This window comes from Lagenorhynchus albirostris, chromosome 4, assembly GCF_949774975.1.
Source record: "Lagenorhynchus albirostris chromosome 4, mLagAlb1.1, whole genome shotgun sequence".
Lineage (NCBI taxonomy): Eukaryota > Metazoa > Chordata > Mammalia > Artiodactyla > Delphinidae > Lagenorhynchus > Lagenorhynchus albirostris.
Window position 1 is genome coordinate 112,136,437 of NC_083098.1, and position 26,646 is coordinate 112,163,082.

The 26,646-nt window shown below is 50.8% G+C and overlaps 1 protein-coding gene across 5 annotated transcripts in view; it reads left to right on the forward strand.

Annotated features, from left to right (window-relative positions):
• Positions 1–26,646, forward strand: part of EVC (EvC ciliary complex subunit 1) — a 313,725-nt gene that overhangs the window by 25,997 nt on the left and 261,082 nt on the right. For all 5 annotated transcript variants that reach the window (XR_009540394.1, XM_060148527.1, XM_060148528.1 and 2 more), the window contains exons 6-11: positions 1,354–1,452; positions 4,209–4,346; positions 7,019–7,177; positions 11,435–11,651; positions 13,358–13,506; positions 15,946–16,044. Coding sequence is in view for 4 of the 5 variants with exons in the window: in XM_060148527.1 (XP_060004510.1) it covers positions 1,354–1,452; positions 4,209–4,346; positions 7,019–7,177; positions 11,435–11,651; positions 13,358–13,506; positions 15,946–16,044 (861 nt within the window). In the remaining variant the exon portion in view is untranslated. The remainder of the gene's footprint in view (positions 1–1,353; positions 1,453–4,208; positions 4,347–7,018; positions 7,178–11,434; positions 11,652–13,357; positions 13,507–15,945; positions 16,045–26,646) is intronic.

Genomic DNA, 26,646 nt, shown 5'->3' on the forward strand with positions numbered 1-26,646 from the left:
TGTGCTAACACATATATATGGAATCTAAAAGAAAAAAAAAAAAACTGTCCTGAAGAACCTAGGGGCAGGACAGGAATAAAGATGCAGACGTAGAGAATGGACTTGAGGACACGGGGAGGGGGAAGGGTAAGCTAGGATGAAATGAGAGAGTGCCACGGACTTATATATACTACCAAATGTAAAATAGATAGCTAGCGGGAAGCAGCCGCATAGCACAGGGAGATCAGCTGGGTGCTTTGTGACCACCTAGAGGGGTGGGGTAGGGAGGGTGGGAGGGAGACTGAAGAGGGAGGAGATATGGGGAAATATGTATATGTGTAGCTGATTCACTTTGTTATAAAGCGGAAACTAACACACCATTGTAAAGCAATTATACTCCAATAAAGATGTTAAAAAATAATAATAATAGAAAAAGAAAAAGAAATAAGTAAACAATCCGATTAGAAAATGGGCAAAAGACATGAACAGATTATTTCACCGAAAAGAATATACGGCTGGCAAGGAAACACACACAAAAGCACATGAAAAGATGTTCAACATCATTAAGCCATTAGGGAAATGCAAATTAAAACCACATGAGATATGACTACACACCTATCAGAATGAAAAAATAAAAATAACAACGCCACCAAATGCTTGTGGGGTTGTAATGAAACTGGATCACTCATACATTGCTGGTGGGAATATAAAATGCCACTCTGGAAGACAGGCGATTTCTCATAAAACGAAATACACAATTACCAGGAGACCCAGCAGTTGCAGTCTTGGACATTCATCTCAGAAACACATATGTTCAGTCAAAAACCTGTATGTGAATGTCCATAGCAGCTTTATTTGTAATAGCCCCAAACTGGAAATACTCAGATGTCCAGCAATAGGTGAATGATTAAACCAATTGTGGACACAGCACCCTTGGACTTGCCAGGGTGTCCCTGCCTATGGAGGACCCTTCTTGGGTCCACGTCCATCCATTGAGACAGGGGGTTGGAGTAGATGACTTTACACATCCCATTTCTGTACAACCATCTCTCTGATTCTTTCCACAAAGAAGCAACCCCCCTTCGCCTCGTCTGTATTCTTGACTCATGGAAATGGGGAAAGTGGGGGCTTCCCACAGAGTGGGCTCCTCATAGATATGTGCAGAAGAAATGAAGTATCTTTCTTTAGAGGCTTCATGAAAATGCAGTCCATTACAGGCCATTGTCATGACTTTTAATCTGAGGTCTTTTCCTAGAGCAAAAAGTGTGTGGGCAGTTGGGGGAGAGAGAAAGAAGCAGGTAGGAGAAAAAGGAGGGAAGAGAAATACCATTGTTGAAACCTTTCTCTTTGTTATGTTTCCCTTTTTGGCAATAGATGTTTATTCAGATTTTTAAAATGTGCCTCCTTGACCTTCTTCCTAAAAAGAAGACTGATGATGAATTATACCAGAAGATTCTCTCAAAACAAGAAAATGTAAGTCTTCAACCTATATTTCAAAATAACTTAAAAATAGTTTATTATGATATATAAAACACATTATAGTAAAGTATTTTTTATGTATAAAAATAGTTTATTACAATATATACTTTTCAACAAATATGGTGTATAAAAGTATAGCTATAAACATAAAACTAACAGTGCGTATTATTAAAATGTGGAAAAATATTAGAAGTAGACAAAAAAAGAATGTTGGTCATACCCACTACTCAAAGAGAACCACTATTGATTCTATTTTCTGTACAAATGTGGGGTATTTTAAAATATATAATTTGCTTATTGGTTATAACTCTTCCTACTACTTTGCATTCTTCTCATTTCAGTCTTTTATACAAGCTTTATATTGTTTTATGTGCAGCAAAATGAGTCAGGGCTACCCTGGAGCCAGAGTGGTGGAGATTGATATCCTGGTCCTGTCTTTCACAAACACTCAGAATCCTAGGTTGTTCCTTTGTGCAGTGGGATTCTAATTCCCATCCTGTGGGATTACAGAAAGAAGAAAATTTGTATGAAGCACCTAGCAAAGTAACAACCAGACCCTGATTATATGATCGCTGCCATCATTCCCATTCCCACCAGCACCACCACAATCATCTTCATCATCATCATCAATATCATTGTCATTATTATTGTTTTATTACCAACACAGTCACCACCACCATCATTATCATCATCATCGCCATCGCCACCACCATCTTTATTATTTTCATCATTGTCGTAATCATTCTTATTATGACCATCACCACTGTTATCATTATCTTCATTATCATTTTCATCATCCTCATTACCACCATCACCATCCTCCTCATTACCACCACCACTACCAACATTTCATCATTGCCACCATCACTGTTGCCATCATTCTTACTCCTCCCATTACCACCATCATCCTCATCTGCATCGTTATTCTCATCTTCCTTACCGTGACCATCACCACCTCCACCATCATCCTCATCATCCTCACTTCTGCCATCAGGACTTTCATCTTCATTGTCATATCGTTGTCATAATCCTCATTCCTTCCATCACCACCATTATCTTCATCATAGTCATCATTACCATTCTTAACACTGCAACCATGAGATTTGGGGGATTGGGAGGAGGGAGTGTTTCTTCCTCACTCTTCTGGATTCCAAGGGGGAGGATTCATCACTCCCTCCCAGGGAGAAGGCAGTACGTCTTCATTTTTGTTAACATCATTGTCATCATCCTCAGTACCACCACTACTGTGATCCTCCTCATCAGGCGATGCACACAGTGCTTTACACACATTATTTAATCTTCACAACAGCCCTGTGAGTGACCATCATTCTTTTTGTTTATAGCTCAGGAAGTTGAGGCTCAACGAGTTTAAGTGACTCTCCAATGACAAAAAGAATGATAATGGTGGTGATACTTGTAATTGTACTAGTAATGAATGTCATATGGAAAGAATAAGAGCTTTGGTATCTGCAGGCCTGGGATCAAATCCCACCTCTACCACTTCCAGAGCATCTTAATTATGTCAGTGGCTACGGTTCAGTGGATGTAGCCTGGCCAGGGGCTTTAAATGCATACTTTCCTATAATATTGACAACAGCCTCAGAACTTGTAGATGAAGATGAGAAGTGCCCAGAAATAGCAGCTGCTTTGGAGAGAAGCAGCATAGTGCGTGCAGTTAGAAGAGTGGGGCTCTGGAGTCAGTGAGCCTGAGGGGCCTAGCCTAGCACACCACTTCCTACTGGGAGACTCTGGACGAAATATCTCAACGTCCCATAGATAAGATTCCTCATCTGGAAAAGAACCCTCATTTCTCTCTTGTAGAGACGCTGTGAGAATTAGAAGTCACATATGGCTTCTGCTTGGATAATCAATAATGGATTTGGACCCACACCAGTGTTGATTACATGTCAGGGAACATAGGTCTAGAGAAAACAGAACAGCCCAGAAAACAGAACACAACAGAAAACAAACCCTCCACACTCCAGGTTGGGGTCTGAAGGACTCCATACATAGGGTTCCCCTTTTCCTTCTAAGTTCTGAGTTAATTAAGAGAAAGCGCTGGGGAGACAGAGAAATGTCAGCTTCATCACTGAAAGGGGCCAGCTTGGAAGACATAGCTTAGGTGCACAGCGATCATGGCTTGCTTCCTAACACTGAATCCCAGGATTAGCTAAATTGCTTACTGGCAAAGCTGGGCCACCTCAGGCCTCCCCACACAGAAGATGGACCTTTGCTGCCCAGCTCACTCTGGGCTGAGGCCGCACCAGAGCAGTGGCCTCCCCTGAATGGTCCATCCCAAAGAGGAAGAGGTTGGGCAAGCTAGGGGCTGTGCTCACTTCCTGCTTTGGAACCGCCAGTCAAATACATACCACTTCCTCCCTGGGGTGTACTAAGTAATCCTTCCCCATGGAAACCAGAGGAGTGGGGAGGAGACATTCCATCCCACACCCCAGATGTCATGACATGTTCCCGGGCTTCACAAAGATAGGAAGATACTATTTCATTGTTTTTAAAATATGGCCTATTTTGGGGGGATGAGGGAAAAACTTTAGAAGAAAATACGTAATCCATTATTCCCGAGGCCCTTTGATGATTTTTATCATCAATCCTTCAGTAGGACAACACCCAAAGCATTTAATTATGGTTAAGAAATATTTTATGATAATGGGGCGAAAATAAAAGCATTTCTTCTCTAGAATTTAAGATACATTAGGTTTTTTCTGTATTTACCTTTTTCTTTTTTTCTCCAGGATTTGGAGGAATTAGAAAAGAGACTTCAGGTCACACTGTCAAACACGGAGATGTTGGGTGCTGGTGACTCTGAATACATCACGCTGGCAGATGTAGAAAAGAAAGAGAGAGAATATTCTGAGCATCTAATAGCTAATGTATGTGGTGGATTTTCCTTCCCATATAAAAAGCGTGGTTTCTGGGACAGTTCGTTTGGCGAGATTAGAGAGATGGTACCTAGAAGCATGTTTAATACTAGAATTCCCTGTTGCGTTCTGCTCTGGAGCCAGGGATCCAGTTTCTGAAGTTAGTGATAGAGAAGGTATCATTAAGGGGCCAAGATTTACTGAGGGAGTCTTTTTTTCCTCTTAATGAATTCTCCTTGTTTAAATTTTACATCGATCTTTTTATCATTCAAAGCAAAGATCACTCTAACCCTGTGTGTCCTTACCGCCCTGTGGCTTAGAGCAGATGCCAGCTGCTAACTTCTCAAACTCCAGGCATCACTCATAAAAGCATGTTTTAAATTCTAGAGAGGATGGCTTCCCTCAAACTCTCTTTTTTGCTTTGAGGTTCTACTACCTGCTGTTCATATATTACAAATTAAACAAATATTTTCCTGGCACGCAGGTGTCGTGTTGGACTCTGGGAATTCAAAATGAACTTAGACCTGGCCCCGCCAGGGAGATGCCCAGGCCTGTCTGGTGGGGGGGGACTGACAGGTGAACGGATGAGGACTTTGTGGGTTACAAGTGCCATGATAGATAGAAGTATGGGAAGACTGAGGTACAGCGGGGAGAACGATTCATTTTACCCCAGGGTTGTGAAGGTCTTTGTAGAAGAAAGGGTCATCGAGAAGCTTTTGGAGAGAAGTGTGGATGGATGCTGTCCAGTGGGTGGGCAGACAAGGGAGCCAGGGCTAGGAAGCAGGCTGAGCAGGATAAAGCCAGAGGTCTTCCCTGAGGGTTTTCGTCTCATGCCAAGGAGATGGGAGTCACTGAAGCAGCAGAGGGTGGCTTGGCCGTGTTTTAGAAGGACTGCCCAGGCTGCTGTGTGGAGGGTTGTTAGGGACTTTGGGGCTAATCCAGTAGGAATTTCAGGAAGGCCATTGCAGTAGGGATGGAGAGGTAAGAAAAAGTGGGAGAGCTGATAGGGTGGTGTCTAAGGAGGTGGTGGGAAGAGGAGGGTATAGAGGATCAGGTCTACAGAAATAAGGGTCCCAGAAGGAGAACAAGTTGGGAGGGAAGATGGTGAGTGTGGCTTGACATCCTGAGTTGGAGATGCCTGGGGATGGAGTGTCCCCACTGAGCTCAGGTAGGATCACACGGAGAGCGAGGAGATTCTCGGGATGAGATGGCTAAGGGAGGGCACTCAGCCCGGATTCTGGTGGTGCATGGACTCCCCGAAGCCGTGGAATATCTTGTCCGTGTCTGCACATTTCAGGCAGAGGATTGATCATTCTCATAAGAGTCTCTGAAGTATTGGTGTCCTTCACTAACTGAGATGCTTCTGGTCCAGGGGTGTGTGTGGAAGGGGTAAAGAAAGGAGCCTCATGCCAGATCTTGGATCTTGGCAGCACTGAAGACGCCGGAATCAAGGAGAATCAAGACAAGAAGCAGAGTATGGACCTTGAAGAAGCAAGAGGAAGTCAGGTCATGGATGCCAGGGGCATCACGAGTTTTTCAGAAGAGCGGAGTGGGCATCCTCGTTCTCTGCGATGGGAAGAGAAGAGGCGAAGCTGCTTGGATGTAGAGCTCTGGTTCTGGGTGTGCAGGAATTCACAGATGATTGGCCACATTCTCTGATAGCAGTTGGAAAGGAAGTCGTCTGATGGGGCGAGAGGGGGCGAGAGCAGGGTGTGAATGTGAGGGAGGAGGTGGCCAGGGTTTGCTGAGCTGCCACGAGGCCCTCGAGACAGGACAGCAAACTTACGAAGAGGTGCTGGTTCGTGCAGGTATGGGTTTTCTCCTGACCCTGCCCAGCAAGCAACATCCTTCTCAGTATCTGAGAGGTGGAACCAAGATGGAGGAAATCACAGCTGTGGGACTTGAAGGGACCTGCATCAAATATGCCTCTGCTTCTTGTTGCCTCTGTGACCCTTGACGAGTGACCTAACTTCCTGAGCCTGTTCCCTGTACCTCCGATACATATTTTATCTAGAAATAAAATGCGTGAAGGACGGAGCCTGGCTTGTAACCTGCGTGCCGTAAAGGAAAGTTGCTATGACTATGGGCATCGTTGTTCTTAGACTCTGGAAGGCTGCAGCGACAAAAATTTAGCCCCCAACATTCTAAACCACTTGGCGATTCCCTGCTCTGCTCCTGATAAGATGGTGGAGAAAGGAAAAAGATTTGAAGGCAAAATGTTTTTATGGTCGTCGTCATCTCTGTCCTATTGTTCTTTTATACTTTTAGGACAATAATCAATAATTAAATGGCCATTCATGCTTTTATTTCCAGGATGCGTTTAATCCCCTTTAAAGATCTGGAAGCTTCCAGGAGCGCATTGTTGAATTTCATGCACCCGCCCCGCTCCCTACCCCACTGCCGGGCAGTCTTTCAGCTGTTTGAGAGATTCATGGTGCTTGCCTTTCTTATCAGCAGCCCGTTGGTGTTTGCTGAAAAGCCACCTCCAAACTGACTGGCACCTACAAAGAGAATGGAGAATGTGATCGTTGCCAAGATAACTTTCTCCAACTTGTAGAATTGTTTCTAATCTCAGTTTGTGATAAGGGGTGAATAGTAATGCCCAAGCCTGAGCCGGACAGCTTTAAAGCTTTCTTAAATAAGTTTTCTCCCCCCACCTCTTGCATCTCATTCTCATTTCACAGATGGAAGCTTTCTGGAAACAGATGGAAAACATCCAGCACTTTCTGGTGGACCAATTTAAGTGTTCCAGCTCCAAAGCCCGACAGCTCATGATGACTCTGACAGAAAGAATGATTGCAGCTGAAGGGCTATTGCGTGATTCTCAGGATTTGCAGGCTCTGGTAACGCTGGAGGGGGCAGGGAGGGAACGTGATAATCAAACTAGAGACGTGGAATCCGGAAGCTTGGAGCACCGTAGGGGTCATTAAGTTCAAAACCTGCAGATTGTAGAAAGGGATATAGAGGCCAGAGAAAAGCAGTGTGTCCATCCATCCCTCCATCTATCCATCAGTCATTTATCTGTCCGTCCATCCCTCTAACCATTCCTTTAGTGGAGAGACTGGCCCGCCCTACATCACTACAGCATAGGACACTGGTGGTTCTCAATCCTGACTGCACGATGAAGTTATCTGAGGAGGTTTAAATAGTACTGATGCTTGGGTCCAAGATGGGTCCCCACCCCAAAGATTCTTAGTCCGGATTTTTTAAGGTTCCAGGTGACAGTGAGTATTCATAGTTGATGCTCACTGGTGTGGATGGAGCTTCGGTTGGCTCTCCTGGACGGCCCCATGTACCACCTAGGGGGCTTAAAATAATGCCCATGTCCTGGGCCTCTTACACAGAGATCCAATCTGATTGGTCTGAAGTGGAGGACCTGGCATTGCTGTTTTGAAGACTCCCCAAACAATTCTGATGTATAGCTGGGAATGCAAACCACTGGCGCAGAGAAATCCACAAATCCAAATCCGACTTTGAATCTAAGCTTAGCCACTTGAAGCTGTGTGATCTCGAAGAGGTTACTTAACCCCTCTGAGCTTCAATGACTGTACTTAAAAAAGGTGGTCCCAGGAGTTGCTGCAGGCAGGGCCCAGGGAAATGCTCGGTCACTGCTGGGTTTTGTTGTGGAGGTTTCGGTCTAGCCCTGCTGTGTGCAAAGGCCAGGGCACCTACCCACCCATTTCCCCATCCTCTGACCTTGAGAACTCATGAATTACATTTCAGACCTGTGCACCTGCCCAGGGCACTCCTGACTCAGAAACCTGCAGCAGCCGCCCTGCCCTCAGCTCAGAGACTCAGCTCCTCAGACGTGAGGAGAAGGCGCTGCTGAGTGGAGCGGTCCCTGCTGCTTCTGCTCAAACAGCTCTGCTTCTCAAAGTGTGGTCCGCAGACCGGTAGCATCAGCGTCACCTGAGAGCTGGTTAGAAATGCAGAATCTCGTCCCCCCTCCCGAATCAGGATCTGCATTTTTAACAAATTCCCAGGTGCACACAGCTGTTTGAGAACTTTCTTTGCTTTTGCTTGTCACGTACACGTATAGTTTCCTTTCCCTCCTCCTCACTGCTGAAAGACACACAGATATTTCATCCCCGAAGAGCAGAGGAGCCAGCTAAGCGACTCACCTAGGACTCCCATGTTGCCTAATGATATCGCTCAGCCTGTGCCCCAGGCTTCCTGGTTTGCCGTCCAAGCCCTTTGAATTGGATTTTGATTTGATAAGGCTTCCGATATGAATACTTATCAAAGAGAAAGATCTTTTTCCTTTTATTCTTTTTTTTCTTTGTATTTAATTATTATTCCATCAGCAGGATATTGATGCAGAAAAAAAACGTATCCTTAGCTGACTCTGGCCCGAGTGTTAGCCGGTCACTTCCACATAGGAAGAAGGGAAATAATTTTCTCCAGGTTATCTGTAGGCCTTTCCTTCTGTCAGCATTTCATGAGCACCTGCCGTGTGCCACATCCTGTTACAGGAACAGTGTTGCAGACTGGAGCTAGAAACCTGAGCTCATCCCACAGTTGCCTTTTATTAGCTGTATGATGTTGAACAGGTTACTTAACCTCTGTGACTCAGTTTCATCATCTGTAAAATGGGAATCTGAATAGCATCAGCTCTGAGAGTGTTAGAAAGTGGACAACATGTAGGACCTTTAGAACAGAGCCTGGCCCAGGGGAAGTGCTCAGTATGTGATACGGATTAGACAATGGCAGGCCAAGTGTCAGCAAACAAAATAGACGTAAACAAGTCATCGTAATGATGTGTGGAAAGAGCTACAGTCTGTGTTTGTACAGAGAGGGACGGGTTGGCTCTGCCTGTGTGTCAGAGTATGTTGTTGATAAACTCCAGAAGAATTCAAATTCTCAGGCTGCAGACATCTGAGAACTCTGGCCTGGGCAGTCGGAATGTGTCGCATGGAGTTGCTGAATATCAGAACTGGAAGAGCCCTGGAAAGGGCCCCAGAGGTCATCAGAATCAGCTTCTAGGGATGCTCGAGAGAAAGAGGGTGGTAGGAGGGATGTGGGGACCTGCTGTACATAATTATGACGACAGCTTGCATTCATGAGCACCTACTGTCTTCTGGTTGCTATTTTAAGTGCATTACCTATTTTAACTTATTTAATGCTCACATCCACTCTGTAAGTCAGGCGTGGGTGAGGACACTGTGCCCAAGGTCATGCAGGTCTGGAGCCAAGTTTGAGCCCGGGCACGTCTGAGGACTGGCTACAGCTCTCAGAGCCAGCAGTGGCCCCCTCGCCTCCCACGCAAGTCCCTTTACTCCTCCCACCTTCCATCTGATGCCCCTCTGCTCATGCTCGCCTCTCGACTCTACTCCCGTCTTTCCTTGAATATAAATCCAGAGGCTGAGCTGTCACTCTCCAGCCGGGTGGCCTGACCGTGATGCCTTAGAGGTGGCTGCTCTGGGCACTGGGCGCTGTCCCCCACGCCCTGAGCCTCGCTGGATCCCTTGCCGTCCACACCTGCACCGAGCGCTTATCCTCTTGCGCCCTCTAGCGGTCATGGGCCCGCTGACGGCCGTCGGGCTCATATAGTTGGCAGAGAGGAAGGTTCAGAGCTGCTGTCCCTGGGCTATTTGGGTGGCGTTCCAGAATAAACCTCAGTGCTCTTGTCCATAACTGGGGGATCATTGTCCTTGCCCTGTTCACAGGTTGCTCAAACACAGACCGATGCAGTTCAGCAAACAGTGAGCCCCAGGGCTGGTTACCGGGTGTTGCAGGTATGACCGCTGTCTCAAGGGCTCTCAGTCCAGCCTGGGACTGTCCCTATGCTTAGACAGAGGCACAGGAGCAGCAGAGACGGGAGGAGGGGGCCGTGGAGGTGGAGGGGGTCAGGGAAGGTGCCACACAGCGCGTAAGGACGAGCAGGACCTGGCCAGGCAGGGGAGTGAGAGGAGGCCGGGAGGGTGTTCCAGGTAGAGGCCCGTGTGTGCAAAGGCCGGGTGTGCTGGGCAGCCAGGAGCAAGGAGGTGTGTGGGAAGAGGCTGGAGACTCAGCCAGGCTTGGTCCTGAAGGGCCTCGTGCACCGTGTCCAGGAGGTTAGACTTGGTTTGAAGGCAGTGACTGCAGGGTTTGGGCCCCAGGATGGCAGAGCCACGTTTGCACCTCAGAAAGACCCCCTGCCTGCCGTGCGGGGCGGGGCGGGGTGGAGCGGAGCGGGCAGGTGGGAGGCTGGCAGAGCAGGGACGGCCCTGGGCAGTAGCCCAGGGCGGAAGTGACCTGGGCCTGAGCTGGCCGTGGCTCTGGGCCAGCTGGAAGGAGACGGAGCGGAGGGGTGTGAAGGAGGCAAGGGTGCCGGCGTGGTGGGGAAGAAGGGCGGAGGCGAACTCAGGCCGCTGTGCCGGGGGTCCGGGGGCCCACCCCTAGGTGGGAAAGGTGTCCTTCTGAGGCGCAGGGCGTGCAGCTTTAACGTGGTGCACGTGCTCTCCTTCTACAAGTTTCCTGGAGCGGCTGCTCTCTGAGACGCGAGGACAGGAGACGCAGACCTGCAGGGTCCGCCCCTGCCTCTGGTGGACACGTCCTCCATGGGGGAGGCGTCCTGTCCGAGAGCCGTGTCCTAAGTGAAGGACAGCGTGGCAGGGCAGGCAGGCCTGTTCTAAAGTCTGACGGCTGGGCCCCCCTCCAGGTCAGGCTTACCCGGCAAATCTCTAATCCCCAGCACTCAGGTTCCCGGAGGCTCGAAAGCCAAAAGTCCCGCGACCTTTATTGTTTCTCTAATGTCTCTCCTCCAGGGCTGTGGAGGCCCAAGGCCCCGTCGACTGGGGAGGGATGACAATGGGAAAGGGGGACTTCCCTCTTTGGTCGTGTGCATTTATTAAATTTCTCCCCAGAAGCCTGGCCCACTCACCGAGTACCCAGCGCTTTCCTTGTGTTATGCGGCGTCAGCCTCACCACGTCCCCGTGCGGGACCATTTTGTCCCCATCTGAGGCACACACACACGAAGCTCGTGAGAGCGGTTTGGCCTGTGCTCTGCTCCTAGGGAGGTGGGGCCCCAGGACCAAGCCCGTGACTGTTTACAGACCCTCATGGCCAAGGACTGACCCAGGGCGTTCCAGCCCCTTGTCGCCTGTGTTTCTCTTCTTAGGACACCCTGGAGAGGACAATGGGGCGGGCACACGTGGCCAAAACCATTGAGTTCCTGAAGCTGCAGATCCGGGAGGAGACTAGATGCCGCCTGGCTGCCATCTCCCACAGCCTGGAGCTGCTGACCGTCGAGGGGAAGCTGTCGGGGCGGCAGAGGGAGGAGTTGCTGACCCAGCAGCACAAGGCCTTCTGGGAGGAGGCGGAGCGCTTCGGCAGGGGTGAGCGAGTGGGCCAGGCCCGGGCGCCTGGCGCCCCGTGTGTGCTGCAGGCTGTGTGGGCCAGGGCTGGTGGCGGCACCTGCAGGCGTCGGGAGCAGCTCCCGTGAGGGTAGCACAGGCTGCCATCCCAGGTCACCTGCTTGGGTCCGGGATTGCCTGTTGCACATCACCATCAGTGATTCAGGCTGCCAGAGAAGCACCCGGAACATGCAGAGGGCGAAGGAGGCGGGAACGCCCGGAAGCCCTGCATGTGGCCCGGGGCCCGGCTCAGCTGCAGGTGGGTGAGCGTGGACAGGGGTCAGTCACGTGGGGCAGGAGAGGGAACCCAGCGTGGCTGTTTCCCACACGTGCTGCTGCTCCCAGGCCGACCCTGGGAGATGGGCAGATCAGGGCTCAAGACATCAAGGGCATCTGGGAATTAGTCCAGGTCACACCGCTGGTGGGACCCGCAAGAGGAAACCCAGGTGTTTCACCTGCAGGAGGTGACCACGTGGAAAACTTTCTGTTGGCTGGAACTTTAGACCATGTAGAATCTGAATGCATCTGGCCTTGGGGGTCACCACACACAGTGGTCTGGGCTTTATCAGTGGGAAGCGAGTGGCTGGGATGGGATGGTGAAGCAGCCCCCTAGGTGGGGCTCTGTTGAACTTGGACAAGATGGGGGAGACAAGGAGACAGTCAGGGGTGGAGGGAGGACCCTAGGCAGAGGGGGGACTCCGGTCTCTCCTGGCCACACTCTTTTCTTTGGTGCCAGAGGCTAAACAGATTCTCGGGTCAAACCTAAGGAAGTATGCCTGCCTTAGGGCAAGTGCAGAAGGAGGTATGACGCGTGTGCGTGTGTGTGTGTGTGTGTGTGTGTGTGTGTGTGGCGGTGGGGATGGTGTGAGATGCTGAAACCAACGCTTCCGAGGACTGCAGACCTCTCGTCGCCAGGCCCTCACTTGCTTCAGCAGCTTCTTGCTCAGCATCTCCCCCAAAACCCAAGTGGACAGAATCTGGCCAACCTCGACCTTGGCTCTACTCCCAGGAGCCTTCTCTGGGGTCCCACGCTGCGCGTGCCCCCTCTTCCTCCCACCCCCCCGCCCTGCCACCGCCCCGGCCCTCATGCAGCATAATTTCTTCTCCTCCTGCATTCCATGAACATCTTGAGAGCTGGGCTGGGTCCTGCTCACTGGTAGACCCCAGTTCCTGGCCCTGTACTTGGCACACTGCTGGGACCGAATGACGCAGGTGGGCTGAAGGGTGGTTTTAGGCCCCGCCCCTCTCTCCCCAGGTTCACCTTCCCCTGCCTCGGGGGCCTTGCCCTTGGGTTCACCCTGCTTCTCTTCTGCTGATCTAATAACTCACCCTGGCAGTTTTTGAATCTCGACTCCAGTCTGACGTGTCACTATCTTCCTGAAGACTCAGGCTCTCTGTACCCTGTGTCACCTGTCCCTCCCTCTGCCACCTACCCCTCCCTCACACTCTTTTCTCCGGGAAAATACCCCTTTGTTTACTTCTTGGTCAGGTTGGCCGGCCGCCCTGCACAGCAATTACATGAAACCTCTTATGTTGCTCTGAGTCCTGGACCCCAGGGAGAGGGCCCTGAATGATAAAACCAGAATAAAAAGGGGACTTGCCCCAGAGTTTCTGACCCTCCACGTGCTGGCAGAAGCAGCCAGTGGAGGTTTCGCCGGGGGAGCAACCTTGTTTTATTTCAATTTCAGAGTTTGTCCAGCGAGGCAGAGACCTGGTCAAAGCGTCACTGGTTCACCAGGCGGAGGGGATGGCAAGGCTCACTCTGGCCCAGCAAAAGGAACAGAGGAGCTTCCTGGCCATGGCGCTGCAGACCGCCGACCCCGAGGAGTTCGTCCAGGTGACCTGCTCCTGACTCGCTCCCACGTCCGCGGGCACAGCCGTCCCGGGGAGCCACGCGGGTTGATCAGGGTGGCAGGAGGGGGCTCGGCCCCCCGCTACTGCGCTTGGGAAGCCAGAGGCCTTGGCATTTGCCAGACGGGAGGTCTCTCCTCGCCTCCCACCTGTCAGCCCAGTCACCTTAGCCAGCTCCCTTGGGCTCTGCATCCCTAGCTTCCTGGTCTGTAAGCCAGTGGCTCGAGCAGCACCGCCCTCACTGGGACGATGGAAAGACGGTGGGAGGGGCCGTGGAGAGGGCTTCACACAGATGGCGCAGGGTGAGGGCCCAACCTGCGATGCAGACCAGCGTGCGATGTCCCCAGAGGGGACAGGCGTGTCCTGGACGTAAGGCAGGCTGCCACACAGGGATGGGCCCCCTCGCTGGGTCAGGTGGCAAGTCAGGGGAGGACCCTGCATGGGGGGCTGAGCAGGCAGGACCAGCGAGGTAGCCAAGGTAGCCAGCGCTCGTGGTCTTGACTGGGAAAAAGACAAGGAGACCGGCTGGAGGGCAGGAAGCAAGGTGTCACCCTGCTTGAGGGATAGCAAGTGAGCTGGCGCCAGCCCAGGCTGGAAGGACCAGGGCTTGCAGTTCGCAGAGAGAGAGCAGGACTCTGCCTCCGAGTTTCCCTGCTGGTGGAGGGGGGCAGGGATAGGCAGGGCTGCTCGTCAGTGGCGTCCCCCAGGGTTGGTAAGCATTTGGGTGCTGAGGTAGCAGGACCTGGGTTTAGATGCTGACTCTGCCGCTGTGTCTGAGCGACCTTGCTAACCCTCTGGCTTCCTCATCTGTGCGACGGGAATCATAGCGCCCGCCTTGCCGGGTTGTTAAGGCTCAGCCAGACCAGGAAGGGGCAGCCACGGCCTGACTGTGTCTCTGGGTCCTTCTCTCCTCGCTAGCATTTGCTTGTCTCAGCTCTGCCGAGGGGATGGCAGGACTGTAGCTGGGTCCAGGCTCAGGCCAGAGCCCAGACACGTGCCCTCCTTGGGGGCCGGCTCGGTGGCGGCGGCTATACCCGAGTGAGAAGCCAGCAGCCAGAACAGAGGAGAGGTCTTCACGTCCCTGGTTCCCTGGTCCAGTGCCCTTCCCCACCCACAGAGCCTCCTCCCAGGGCCCACGCCTGGGGTTTCTGGGGTTTGTCATACCGTGGGGTGGGGGGCTGTTTCTGTCTTTAAGAAAATCCATTTGAAATGAGAGTGAAAAGATAAGATTATACAGCAGTTTGTTACTCTGAGATTCCTAGGCCCTTCTCTCTGACATCACATTGCTCAGTGCAAGTCCTGAGTGTGGAGACGGTGACAGCATCAGCTCTGCAACCCAGGACTTCAGCACAGCTGGGACCTGGTGCTCAGGAAACCTGGGACCAAGGAGGGAAGGGTTGAGTGCACGCATGCATGCGTGCATGAAGGAATGAGGGAATAACTGAATGAACAAATGAATCAATGAATGATGGATGGAAGAACAAAGGAACACATAATTGAATGAACAAAGAAATGAATGAAGAACCAACAAATGAAAGAAAAGTCAAACAAATGAAGGAAAGAATGAATGAACACGTGAATGAATGGATGGATGGATGGATGGTGGATACAAAAGAACAAATAATTGAATGAATGAACAAACAACAAAAAAGTGATTGAATGAACAAGGAACTGATGAATGAGCACGGCCTTTGGCACCACGTGCAGCCCCTCCCTCTCAGCTCCCCTCCCACTCTGCCCCCACCAAGGCCAGAGGGTTCTAACTGCCTGGTCTCTGTTGCTGTAGCTCCTTGAGCTGGGACTGGGTTGGCCCCCCACCTTCCTTCCAGGGACCCCTCCTTGTCCTTCAAGACTCAGCTTACTCATTTCCCCCATGGGGCCTCTTCCCCTACAGCTGCCCCCTAAGAGGAGTCCACCGTCCGTGGTTTCGCCTTGCGGTGCCTTCTGCCTGTGTCTGGGGCACCTGGCGCACGCCTCCGTCACTCTGCTGGGCTCCTTGAGGTCCATTGGTCAGAGCGGAGTCTGGCTGGCCACTGACCGCGCTGACCTCCAGTGGCCCTGCTTGGCCTCGGGCTCCACTGGGTGGGCCTCCCAGGGCCTGGATGGTGGCCCCCAGCAACTGAAATCAGAAAATGATGTCTGGGTGGCCAGGAGAGAAGGGTGACAGGGATGCTGGTCCCACCTTCTCCTGCTGGGTACACAGACAGAATCACAGTCTGTGGTTTTCCTGGAGGTCGGATTCACTGGTCCCGGCCTCAGCCACAACTCACAAGCCATGAAAGTCACATACATCCCTGTGCCTCAGTTTCCTTGTGTATAAGTTGGGGTGAACATCCTTCCAACCTGAGAGGCGGGGTCCGTTGAGGTTTTTCTGGGAAGGACATCAGCATTTTCCTTCCAGATTCAGCTCCTGTTTTACTCACAGGGTTTTCACGAGGTCCTGGAGAGGCAAAGGCTGAGTCGGAGTGACCTGGAGGAAGAGGAGGATGTCAGAGCCACCAAGGCTGTGGCCGCGCTCTGCCAGGTATGTGGTTTCCAAGTGGGACTGGCAGGAAAACCTCAGGATCCGGGCATGTGTGAGAACCTCACGTCCTCCTGGGCAGGGGACCCCGAGACCCTCTTTGGCAGAAACCAGGGAGGGAGGTTGGCCCAGGTCACATCTGAGGCCCTTTCCATTTCTGAGGTGCTCGGGACCCTCACCTCCAAATGTCCCTAGAGGCAAAGGTCTTTGGAAGTCAGCTCACCCAGGATGAAAATAGGCCAGCGTTTGTGGGCATCCTGAGTGTAGAGCGGTGATGAGGAAGGAAGGTTGGGCTTGAAACGGAGGCCTGAGTTCCAGTGCCGGTGCCACCTCTTTCTCCCTGGGCAACCTCGTGCAGCTCTGGAATGACGGCTGGCTTTGAGATAACAGGAAGAGAGCGCCCGAGCCCTCCTAAGCCAGAGGGGCTCCCGGGATATGGCAGTGACCAAGACAGGCAGAGCTCCTTGCCCCGGGCAGGACGCAGAGCTGCTGGGAAGGTGGAATGTGGCCCCGGTCAAGAAGGAAGGTCACAAGTGCCACCGTGGTGGGGAGCACCCTGGAGAAGGTTCACCTGGACCCAGAGTGCTTGTGTCTGCGTCCTGGCTCTCCTCCCTCCTCGCTGTGTGGCCTCCAGAACATTACTTGGCCTCTCTAGTTCTCAGTTTGCCCATCTGTGAAATGGGGCCAGTGATGCCCATCTTCATGGTGGTGGTGTGAACACCAAATGCACGTGAGGCCCTTGGACAGCAGCTTGCACCTGGGACATGCCCAGTCCAAATTGGCTGCCCTTACAACATCCCTGCTGACGGGTGCAAAGAGGAGGGTTGAGAGACATAGGGGTGAAGGTGAGGTCAAGGACGGCCATCCGCTGGAGGTGATGCCTGAGATGGGCTTTGAATCAGGAGGTGAGCTCCAAGTGGACCAGGAGTCAGGGGGCAGCCCAGACAGGACATGAGGAAGGACAGGGAGTGCAGCCCCTCGTCATGATGGCGACTGTGCGGGGTTCAGTGGTGTCTGTGAGTTTTCAGACGCTGCCGTAGCAAAGTACCCCAGCCTGTGCCTTAAACACAGACATTTATTTTCTCACTGCTCTGGAGGCTGGAAGTCCAAGATCAAGGTATCATCTAGGTTGGGTTCTAGTGAGGCCTCTCTTCCTGGCTTGGAGATGGCTGCCTTCTCACTGTGTCCTCGCGTGGCAGAGAAAGAGCTTGGGTGTCTCTTCCTCTTACAAGGACACCAGTCCTGTCAGGTTAGGACCTCACCCTGTGACCTTTCTTAAGCTTCATTATCTCCTTAAAGGCCCTATCTCCAGATATAGTCACATTGGGGGTTAGGGCTTTAGCATATGAATTTTGGAGGGACATAATTCAGTCCATAATAGTGTACCTCAAATTTCATGTCCACCAGGAACCTCAGAATGTGAACTTATGTGGAAATAGGGGGGCTTTGCAGATGTGATTAGTTAAGAAGAGATCATTCTGGATTAGCATGGGCCCTAAATCTAATGACTGGTGTCCTTATGAGAAAGTCATTGTGGAGACAGACACACAGGTAGGTGGCCGTGTGAAGACAGGCAGAGACTGGAGTGATGTGGCCACAAGCCAAGGAACACCTGGGGCCTCCAGAAGCCAGAAGGGGCAGGAAGGGTCCCTCCAGAACCTCCAGAGGTAGCTGACACCTTGATTTCTGGCCTCTATAGCTGTGAGAGAATAGACTTCTGTAGTCTTGGCTACCCAGGAAACTGATACCGGAGCCAGTCTTGTTCAGAGCCAGCCACTGTTGTAAGTGCTTTCTGAGTATTTGATCATTTTGTCCTCATGAGAATCCTGTGAGGCAGAAACTGCATTTTCCTTCCTTCACAGATAAGGAACCAGGAAGGATTTTCTTGGGAAAAGTGCAGGGTGGGATTCAACTTGTCAAAGCCCCAGGCTCCCAGGCGGGAAAGGAACACCACCATGCCTGGGGGGAGTCAGGACTCAAATCCCTGGGCTGGGAGTGAGCACACTGAATTCCAGTCCCCTTCTGGGTACTAACAGGCTGTGTGACCTTGAATTGGTTACATAACCTCTCTGTGCTGGCCCAACCATCCTGCTCCAGTCCTACAGCCAACAAGCAGAGAGATGGGATCTAAAGTAAGTCTCTCTAACCTCAGTGCTGATGTCCTCGCCGGGACCCATGCTGCTGAGCGTGGGCTGTGAATCCCGCAGGAGGACAGGCTCTGGACTCAGATGGCCTGGGGTCCAGTCCCAGCCCAGCCATTGACCAGCTGTGTGGTCGGCAGCAGGTTATCTAACTTGTACCTCAGTTTCCTCTGATGCACAGCAGAGTCTGAGGACCGCTGCCTTGGGGGGATGGGGTGAGAGTCCAATGGACTTAGGACTCATGGGCAGATGCCATTGATGATGCGCCCACCTGAGCTCTTGTCCAGCAGGGGACAGTGTGTCCAGCAGGCTGACACTTCCTCCTTGGAGCTGCAGTTAGAATCTAAAGTCTTGGTCGACTAAATGCCACTTTCGTCCTCCACAAAGCAAGGATAAAACACTGAGCACTGCTACAGGGAGGAAATACATGTGGAAGCGCCGCGCCAGTCTCAGTGGGTGGCAGTGAATACATCATTTTCAGTAAAGATTTGATGATGCTGATGTGACCACAGCCTCACGCCCCAGCAACGTCCTTAGGATATTGTACACTTGGCTTACCGTTGCCAGCCCGTTGAAGTTTGGGCCGAGGAAGTAAAGACGCCCTTGTTTCTAGCATCAGGAGAACCCAGCAGGTGTGCATGAGGGGTGGTGGCTGCTGGAGTCTCTGTCTTGGAAGCAGGCACTTGGCAATGCCCTGCATGAGGAGGGGTCAGCGGCAAGGTGAAGGGGGGCCAGCAGTTCTGTGCATCTGTGCAGGTCCTTCTGAAAGCAATGGCCCAAGGCCTGTGCCACCTTCTCTCCCAGAGTCAGTGCAGAGCTCTTTCCTATGATTCACGTCGTCATTGCACATCAGGCCCTCTGGTACCAGATAACTTTGGTTTATTTTACACCCCTTAATTGTGGAAATCATTGCCTTGGGTATTGGAAACTGCTTTATCTGATATTTCCAAAAGGTGGAGGTTGAAATCCTCTGGTGTGGTGGTAAGAAGCCAATTGGAAGATTGGAATGCTTGGCGAGGACATTCCCGGGTGGGCGCCCAACATTCCTGGGTGGGCGACCTTGGGCAAGAGCCTTAACTGCTCCAAGCCCATTTCCTTATCTGCGAGATGGAGACAGAGAGCCTGGTGACCATTATGGCAGCGCAGGAGGGCAGGGCTGAGGGCCTCACGTGGCAGGTGCTCAGTTAACACCTTCCCTTCTGCCCCATCACTGAGCGTGTTGAGCAGGAAGCCTTGAGCCCAGGGGTGGTGAGCATGACTCTGGACCCGGGGCCTGGGGGAGAGTGTGGCTTCCTCGCCGACCGGCTGTAAGCTTGCGAGCCTGTTGGTTCATTCATTCAGTGAATATTATCGAGCACTGCTTTGTGCAACCCACAGTCTCAGCACCGGGGCCTCAGCAGTGAACCAAACAGATAAAGGGCTTATTTTTGTGGAGCTGGAGAGGCAGCAGCACATGTGGGGTTCCAGCAGCCGCCGCAGCAAGGAGGCCAGTGTGGCAGCTCTGGGGGAAGGGGAGACAGGTACGGGCTAAGGTCAGAGTCTTGTAGGGCCTTGCAGTCCATCCGAAGACGTTTGCCTTGACTTCTGAGGGAGATGGGAAATTGCCGGCATGTTTTGAGTAGGGAGATGACTTGCCTTATGTTCCCAAGGATCCCTCTGGATTCTGTATGGCGGATGGACTGTAGGGGGCAAAAGTGGAAGCAGGGAGGCCTGGGGAGGCATCGCAGCGGTCCAGGCAAGAGATGCTGGGGGCCTGGGCCAGGATGGTGCGGGTGAGGATGGTGAGGAGGCCTGGGCTTGGGGTCTGTTTTGATGGTCAGCATCTGGGTCTCCTCTTAAAATGGGGATGGTCACTATCTGGGTCTTCATATGGCTCTTCAGAGGTTTGAATACGTTCACACATGCTAAGCATATAGAAGAGTGTGAGGCCCACAGTGAGCACTTAAATCTGTTATCATGGTCCTGGTTAGTATCACTCACCGTCTAAGCAGGTGTGTCTGCACATAATTCCCCCCTTTCTCTGGGCACTGACCATGATAGTGTAGGCACGGCGGCTGTGAGATAAATTTGATCACCACCTAACGGTTCTCAGGCTGTAGAGAAAAGTGCATTTTTCTAAACTCGCACTGTCTCTTGGCCTCTAAACAAACAGTGAATTCTCATTTTGACTGAGATGGATGCCTTGTAGAGAGATTCCTGAAAGGAGCCCAGAGTCTTCCTGATAACGACAGGCGCAGAGCTGAGTTTGCCACGGTTGCATCACAGGGTGCCCCAGAGACCTGCTTGTTTATTTGTTCATTTCTGACTGTCCTCCCCCTACTGTTTCTCCTGAAGGGCTCCTGGGGGAGTAGGGTGATAACAGCCCTGCCAAGGTCAACCGTCTCAGCTTCAGAGTCTCATGGGAAGTTAGGGCTGAGGAAACAAAGAGAAAAAGTGAAGCTCTGTCCTCAAAGAAGACAGGAATAATAATGGTCAGCACTCATGAAGTGTTTGGGAGTAGACCACCCTCGCTTCTGATACCAAATGCAAGTCCAGAGGTCCCCAGGACCACCCTCAGGTTCTTCATGTCTCTAGAAAGACTCATACTGAAAGCTGTTCTGCTCACGGTTATGGTTTATTACAGGAAAAGATACAGATTTAAGTCAGCCACGAGAAGAGGCACGTGGGCAGAGTCTATCTTTTTATGCTGTCCTGGTGGCGTCGTGGACAGTGCTCACTTCTCCTGGGAACAATGTGTGGCATTACACACTGAGCATTGCCATCCAGGGAAGCTCACCCAAGCCTTAGTGTCCACAGTTCTTACTGGGGCTCAGTCACATAGCTGTGGTTGACCACCAACGTGGCTGACCTTAAGCCCCAGCCCCTCTAGAGGTGGAGCTGATGCCACATGGCCCAAGGGCCCCACCCTAAATCGCATCACTGTCATAGATTGTCTGAAGCTGCCCAAGGTTCCCAGGTAAATAGAGACCCTCTTATCAGGCAGGACATTCCAAGAACTTACAAGTCACTTCTCAAGAACCGTGGACCAAGGCCAGGCCTCTCTTTCAGCAAGGTCAGTTCTTCGCTGCACAGCACTGAAAGGTTAAAGTATTTTGTTCAAGGTCACACAGCTGGGGCCCTGGGTTACAGGCCCAGGGCTGTAACCTTCAGGTGGGGAGAAGTGATTTGGTGGATAAGAGGAAGGCGGGGGTGTGGAGTCCTTGCTGGGAGGGCTGCGGTGTGTTCTGCAGAATCCAGCTGGGGATGACACATTACAGGCAATCAGGCAACACTGATGAGTAAATGAATGGGTGAATCAATGCATCAGTGAATATATCAATCAGCTGAAACATTGGCATCCTGAAGATGGTGTGTTATTGCTGATAGAACAAACTACCACAACTTAAACTTAAAAGCAACTTAAAAACAAAGAAAGTTATTACCTTACGTTTCTGGAGGTCAGAAATCCAAAATGGGTTTTAGTGGGCTGACATGAAGGTATCGGCAGGGCTGGTTCCTTCTGGAGGCTCCAGGGAAGAATTCATGTCCTTGCCCTCTCCAGATTCTAGAGGTGCCTGCATTGCTTGGCTTGTGGCCTCTTCCTCCATCTCCAGGCCACAGCCATACTCTTCCTGCCTCTGCTTCCATCCTACATCTCCTTTCGCTCTGACTGCCTGCCTCTCTCTTTCATTTACAAGGACCCTTATAATTATGTGGGACCCACCTAGATAACCCTGGATAATCTCATCTCAGGATCCTTGCTTTTCACTTAGTCCTTTCATCACATCCACAAAATCTCTGACTGTGTGGCACATTCAGAGGTTTCAGGGATTAGAACATGGACATCTTGGGGAGCCATTATTTTGCCTATCACAGGTGGGAAACAGTAAGTTTCCAAAGAGTAGAAGAAACTAGGTTTGGGAGAAATACCAAAACAATGATTTGGGGGCAGTGTTCTATTGGAAGTAGATCTTGAGAAGGAAGTTGACAAGTGTAGGCACCATACAGCTCCTGTCACTGGAAAGAGGATTTCCGTAGGTGCTACAGAGGGTGAGTCAATTCCATGGTCCTTTATCAAGGTTAAAGTGTGATAAATCATCACTAAGTATGACAGGTCTGAGAAAGATAGACTGGCATGCTTATATCTACTTTACTGTAGCAAGCTACGGGAACGTGGCTTTTTGTTTTATTTTAGCAAGACTAGTAGAGTAATTCATTTATGTTTTCTTCATGTACAGAAGTAAAACTTGCCGGTGCCCTCAGGGTACCACATGCTACCCGATTATACCTCTCCCTCCTTTTAGTAATTTTCACAGTCAGCTCACCTCCCTGCAAAGAGTTGCAAAACTGCAAAGGAGAGGAGTCACCCAGGAATCAGACAGGCCAGGTTGTGGGCCTGATTCAGCTCTGTACCAGCTATGCGGCCTGGTCCATATCATTTAACCTCTCTGATGTAGGAATTCTTAGCTGCCTTCTTTTGTAGATTGACCATATGAAAGAACCCACTTAATACCCCAGAATGCCACCCATAGCTCTCAGGATAAAGTCCAACATCCTTAACCTGGCCATGGTGACCACCCAGCCTGGCCAATGAAGTGCTCACGTGGTCTGACCCATGAGACCCATCTGACTTGGCCCAAAGGCCACCCTAGTCTGGTCCATGAGACCCACCCAACCTGGCCCATAAGGCCCCCTGACCTAGCCCACAAGGCTCATGTGACACAGCCCACTCACCACTTGTTTGGAGGCATGTCCCTTGCTCCCTGCCTTCCAGCCAACCTCAGACATCCCTCAGCTCCCGAAAGGTGGCCCAGTCCCTCCTGCCCCAGTGCCTTTGCATGTGCTCTTCTGCGGCCTGAAGTACCATTCCCTCCATCCCCTCAGTTTGGCTTGTTCTCATCTTATCTCAGCTTACATGTCACTTCTTCGGGGAGCCCTTCTCCGACTCCCCCTCAGATCGGTTAGATTCCCTGGTCTGTCCCTAGGGCTCCCAGCCTCCCTGCCATCACACTTGCCATAGGATATCGTGAGTTCCTGTGCGATGTCTGCCCCCTCACTGGGGGTGCGTTCTCTAAAGTCAGGGTCCACGTCAGCTTTGTTCACCCAGCGGCCCTGGCACAGAGCCTTCCTGCAGTAGGTGCTCAAGAGACATTTGCAGGATGAACCCGTGAAGGCTGTGAGAATATGACACCTTTACCCCAGAGCTTTCACCTTTAGGGCCCCTTCTGTCCGGTGTGGCATCACGTGATTATGACCACAGTAATGCTGTGCACCAAGATACCTCAAAACCCTGTTGCTGAAAACGACAGTGATTTATCCCCAGGGTCTCTGCATCAGCTGGTGGTTGACTGATCTAGGCGTGACTAACACAACTTGGCCACGCACACAACTGTCTCTACTCTTCCTAGGACCAGTGGGCTGGCCTGGGAATGTTCTCATAGCGATGACAGGGGTCTAGCCTCCAAACTAGCCCATTTCACCTCCACCTCATTCTGTTGACCAACGCAAGTCGCATGACTGACCCGAAGTTGAAGGGTTGGGGAGGCGCTTCCCACTCCCTGTGCAAGGTTATGTGCAAGGTTATGTGGCAAAGGGCATGGCTCTGGGGGAGAGGAAGATCTGGAGACACTGTGCCCATCCACGCACACGTCTCCTGTGTCGCATGTCCTCAGGAAGCAGGTATCATTTTCCTCCTCTGTTGGGTGAAGCCCCAGAGAGGAAGAGAGTCGCCCCTTGTCACACTGCTGGCAAGTGACCCAGTGCAGGTGGGTTCCCAGGCTCCTGACCCTTGATCCAACCTACTTCCAGTTTTGTGGGTTTTTTAACATCTTTATTGGAGTATAATTGCTTTACAATGGTGTGTTAGTTTCTGCTTTATAACAAAGTGAATCAGCTATACATATACATATATCCCCATATCCCCTCCCTCTTGTGTCTCCCTCGCTCTCTCCCTATCCCACCCTCTAGGTGGTCACAAAGCCCCGAGCTGATCTCCCTGTGCTATGCGGCTGCTTCCCACTAGCTATCTATGGACTTATATATAAGTCCATGCCACTCTCTCACTTCATCCCAGCTTCCCCTTCCCGTTTTTAAGAGACCCCGTTTCACCTGTGCTCTCAGCACTGCTCTGTCCCAGGATCCTGTGCACACCTCACTCTGAAGTAGTTAACTGTGCATCTTCAAAACTGTCAGGGTGTGGTCCCTGCAGAGGAACATTTCTGGTTCCTGTGATGAACCGGAAACTCACAGGGAGCCGGGCCATGTCCATGGGATCCTGGAAGTACATGTTTTATTCCCTCAGTCAGCACTCACCCTCATCAGTACATCTTCAGACCTGGCCACATCCGCGCCTTGTGTGAGCTCCTTCACGGGTGCAGGCTGCCAGGTCTTGACTCCTCCACATGGCATTGAGCTCCCTGCCCCCCGGAAGGCTGACCCCCTGCTGCTTCTCTGCTTCCACACATCCTGTGCTTCCGCCCACTGGTCCACCTGGCTTTCTCCCACGGGCACCTGCCCACCTCTGCTGGGAACGCCCCCTTCCCTTCCATCTCTCCTCCCCACCCTGCAAGCAAATGGAAACACACACTGCCTTTTCTCCAAAATGCTCTCTTCTGGGAATGAAAAGAGCAACAGGTAACATTTATTGAGAGCCACACGCTGACTTTCCCAACCTCTCTGGAATGAGAATAGCCGGCGTTTATGAAGCGTTCGCTCTGTGCTGTGTGCTGTATCTAATCCCTGGCAATCAGCCCTCAAGGCAGGTGCTGTCTTTACAGATGTAGTTCGCATCTTATTCCTTTTGCAGGTACGAAAACTGAGACTTCTTTTCAAAGGTTTCAGAATGTGTGCCCTTCCCCTGCCCCAGTCCTTTCTCTGCAAGAAGACTGGAGAGGACGCTGGATCCTCTGGGTCAGGCTGCAGAGGTGGAAACCTCAGTGAAGGACGAGTCAGGGTGAAATCCCGCCCTAGCTTGGGTTCTGTGTGCTTCTATTTGAGGAAAAGTGCAGGGCTGAGGCCCAGGGCCAGCCTCTCCCCTGACCAGTGTCCCCTGCTGTCCGACCCCTCACACACGCTGAGAGAGAAGAACACGGATTAATTCCTGTTCTATTTCAGGCACAGGATAAATCATCATCTCCCAAACGAAACGTGTCAGCGTTAAGTGGGAAGCCACGTGTTTCATGGCCTATCAGAGCACGTGCGATGACGCGGATGTGTCTCTGTCCAGGGAGCAGACAGAATCCAGCACATTTTTTATTAGAAAGAGCCTCGACTAATGGACCATGTAGCTTTTACAAAGTTCACCTTTCTTGAATTTGCAAACCGTGTATTTTTGCAGTTTGACCATCATGAACACAAAAGAAAAAGGTGTGTCTTAGTATCCCCAACTGCTGCTGTGGAAGGATAGATTCCAACATAGGAGAATCAATTTTTAAAATCTGTCTCCTAGCAGAAAATTGGGATTTCCAGAGGCTGGAAGAAAATGTAAATCACTCCCATCTTATTAAACCATTTTTATTGTGAAATGTAATAGACACAAATAAATGGATAACATGTAACCTTATGGATTAACAAATGACTATTAAAAACACCCATCTATGTAACACATAACCTTATGGATTAACAAATGACTATTAAAAACACCCATCTATGTAACCGCCATCCAGATCAAGATAGAGATCATAACCAGGACCTCTGAAGCCCCCTCACACCTCCTCCCAATCCCAATCCACTCCCTGCTCACAAAACAATATTAAGAAAAATTAATAAGACCTAAATAAATGTAAAGATATACCATGTTTCTGGATTGGAAGATTTGATATTGTCAAGATGTTCATCCTCACCAAGTTGATCTATAAATTCAAAATGTTAATCAAATTGGTGGCTACTAGTTATGGAGGATATGGACTGAAGCTACACACACACATAGCCCAACAATTCCGCTCCTTGGCATATGCCCAAGAGAAACAAGCGCACATGTGTATCAAACGGCATCCACGAGAAAGTTCATGTCAGCAGAATGTGTGATAGTCTAAAATAAGAGGCCACACACATGTCCCTCAACAGTAGAACGGATAAATGGTGGTGTATTTATACAGTGAAACACTACAGACCAGTGAGGAAGAATGAACTACTGCTACACACGACAGCACAGAGGAATCTCACAAGGACATAGAAAGTTGAGATACACAAACCTAACATGCTATATGATTCCATTTACATAAAATCAGGACCTTTGTAGTTTCCACCCTCAGGTATAATGTTTGCTATAGTTTTTTTCTTTTTTCAGATTGAGGAAGTTTCCTTCCATTTCCTATTTTGCTAAGAGTGTTTCTTCTGCATGGAAATTAAATTTTGTGAAGTACTTTTTTCTTCATTTATTCACATAATCATCTTGATGCTTTTCAGCTTTATTTTGTTAATGTGACAAATTGCATCGATTTGGGTAATGCCATTAAGTGCATACAAATTTAGAACCTTTACATCT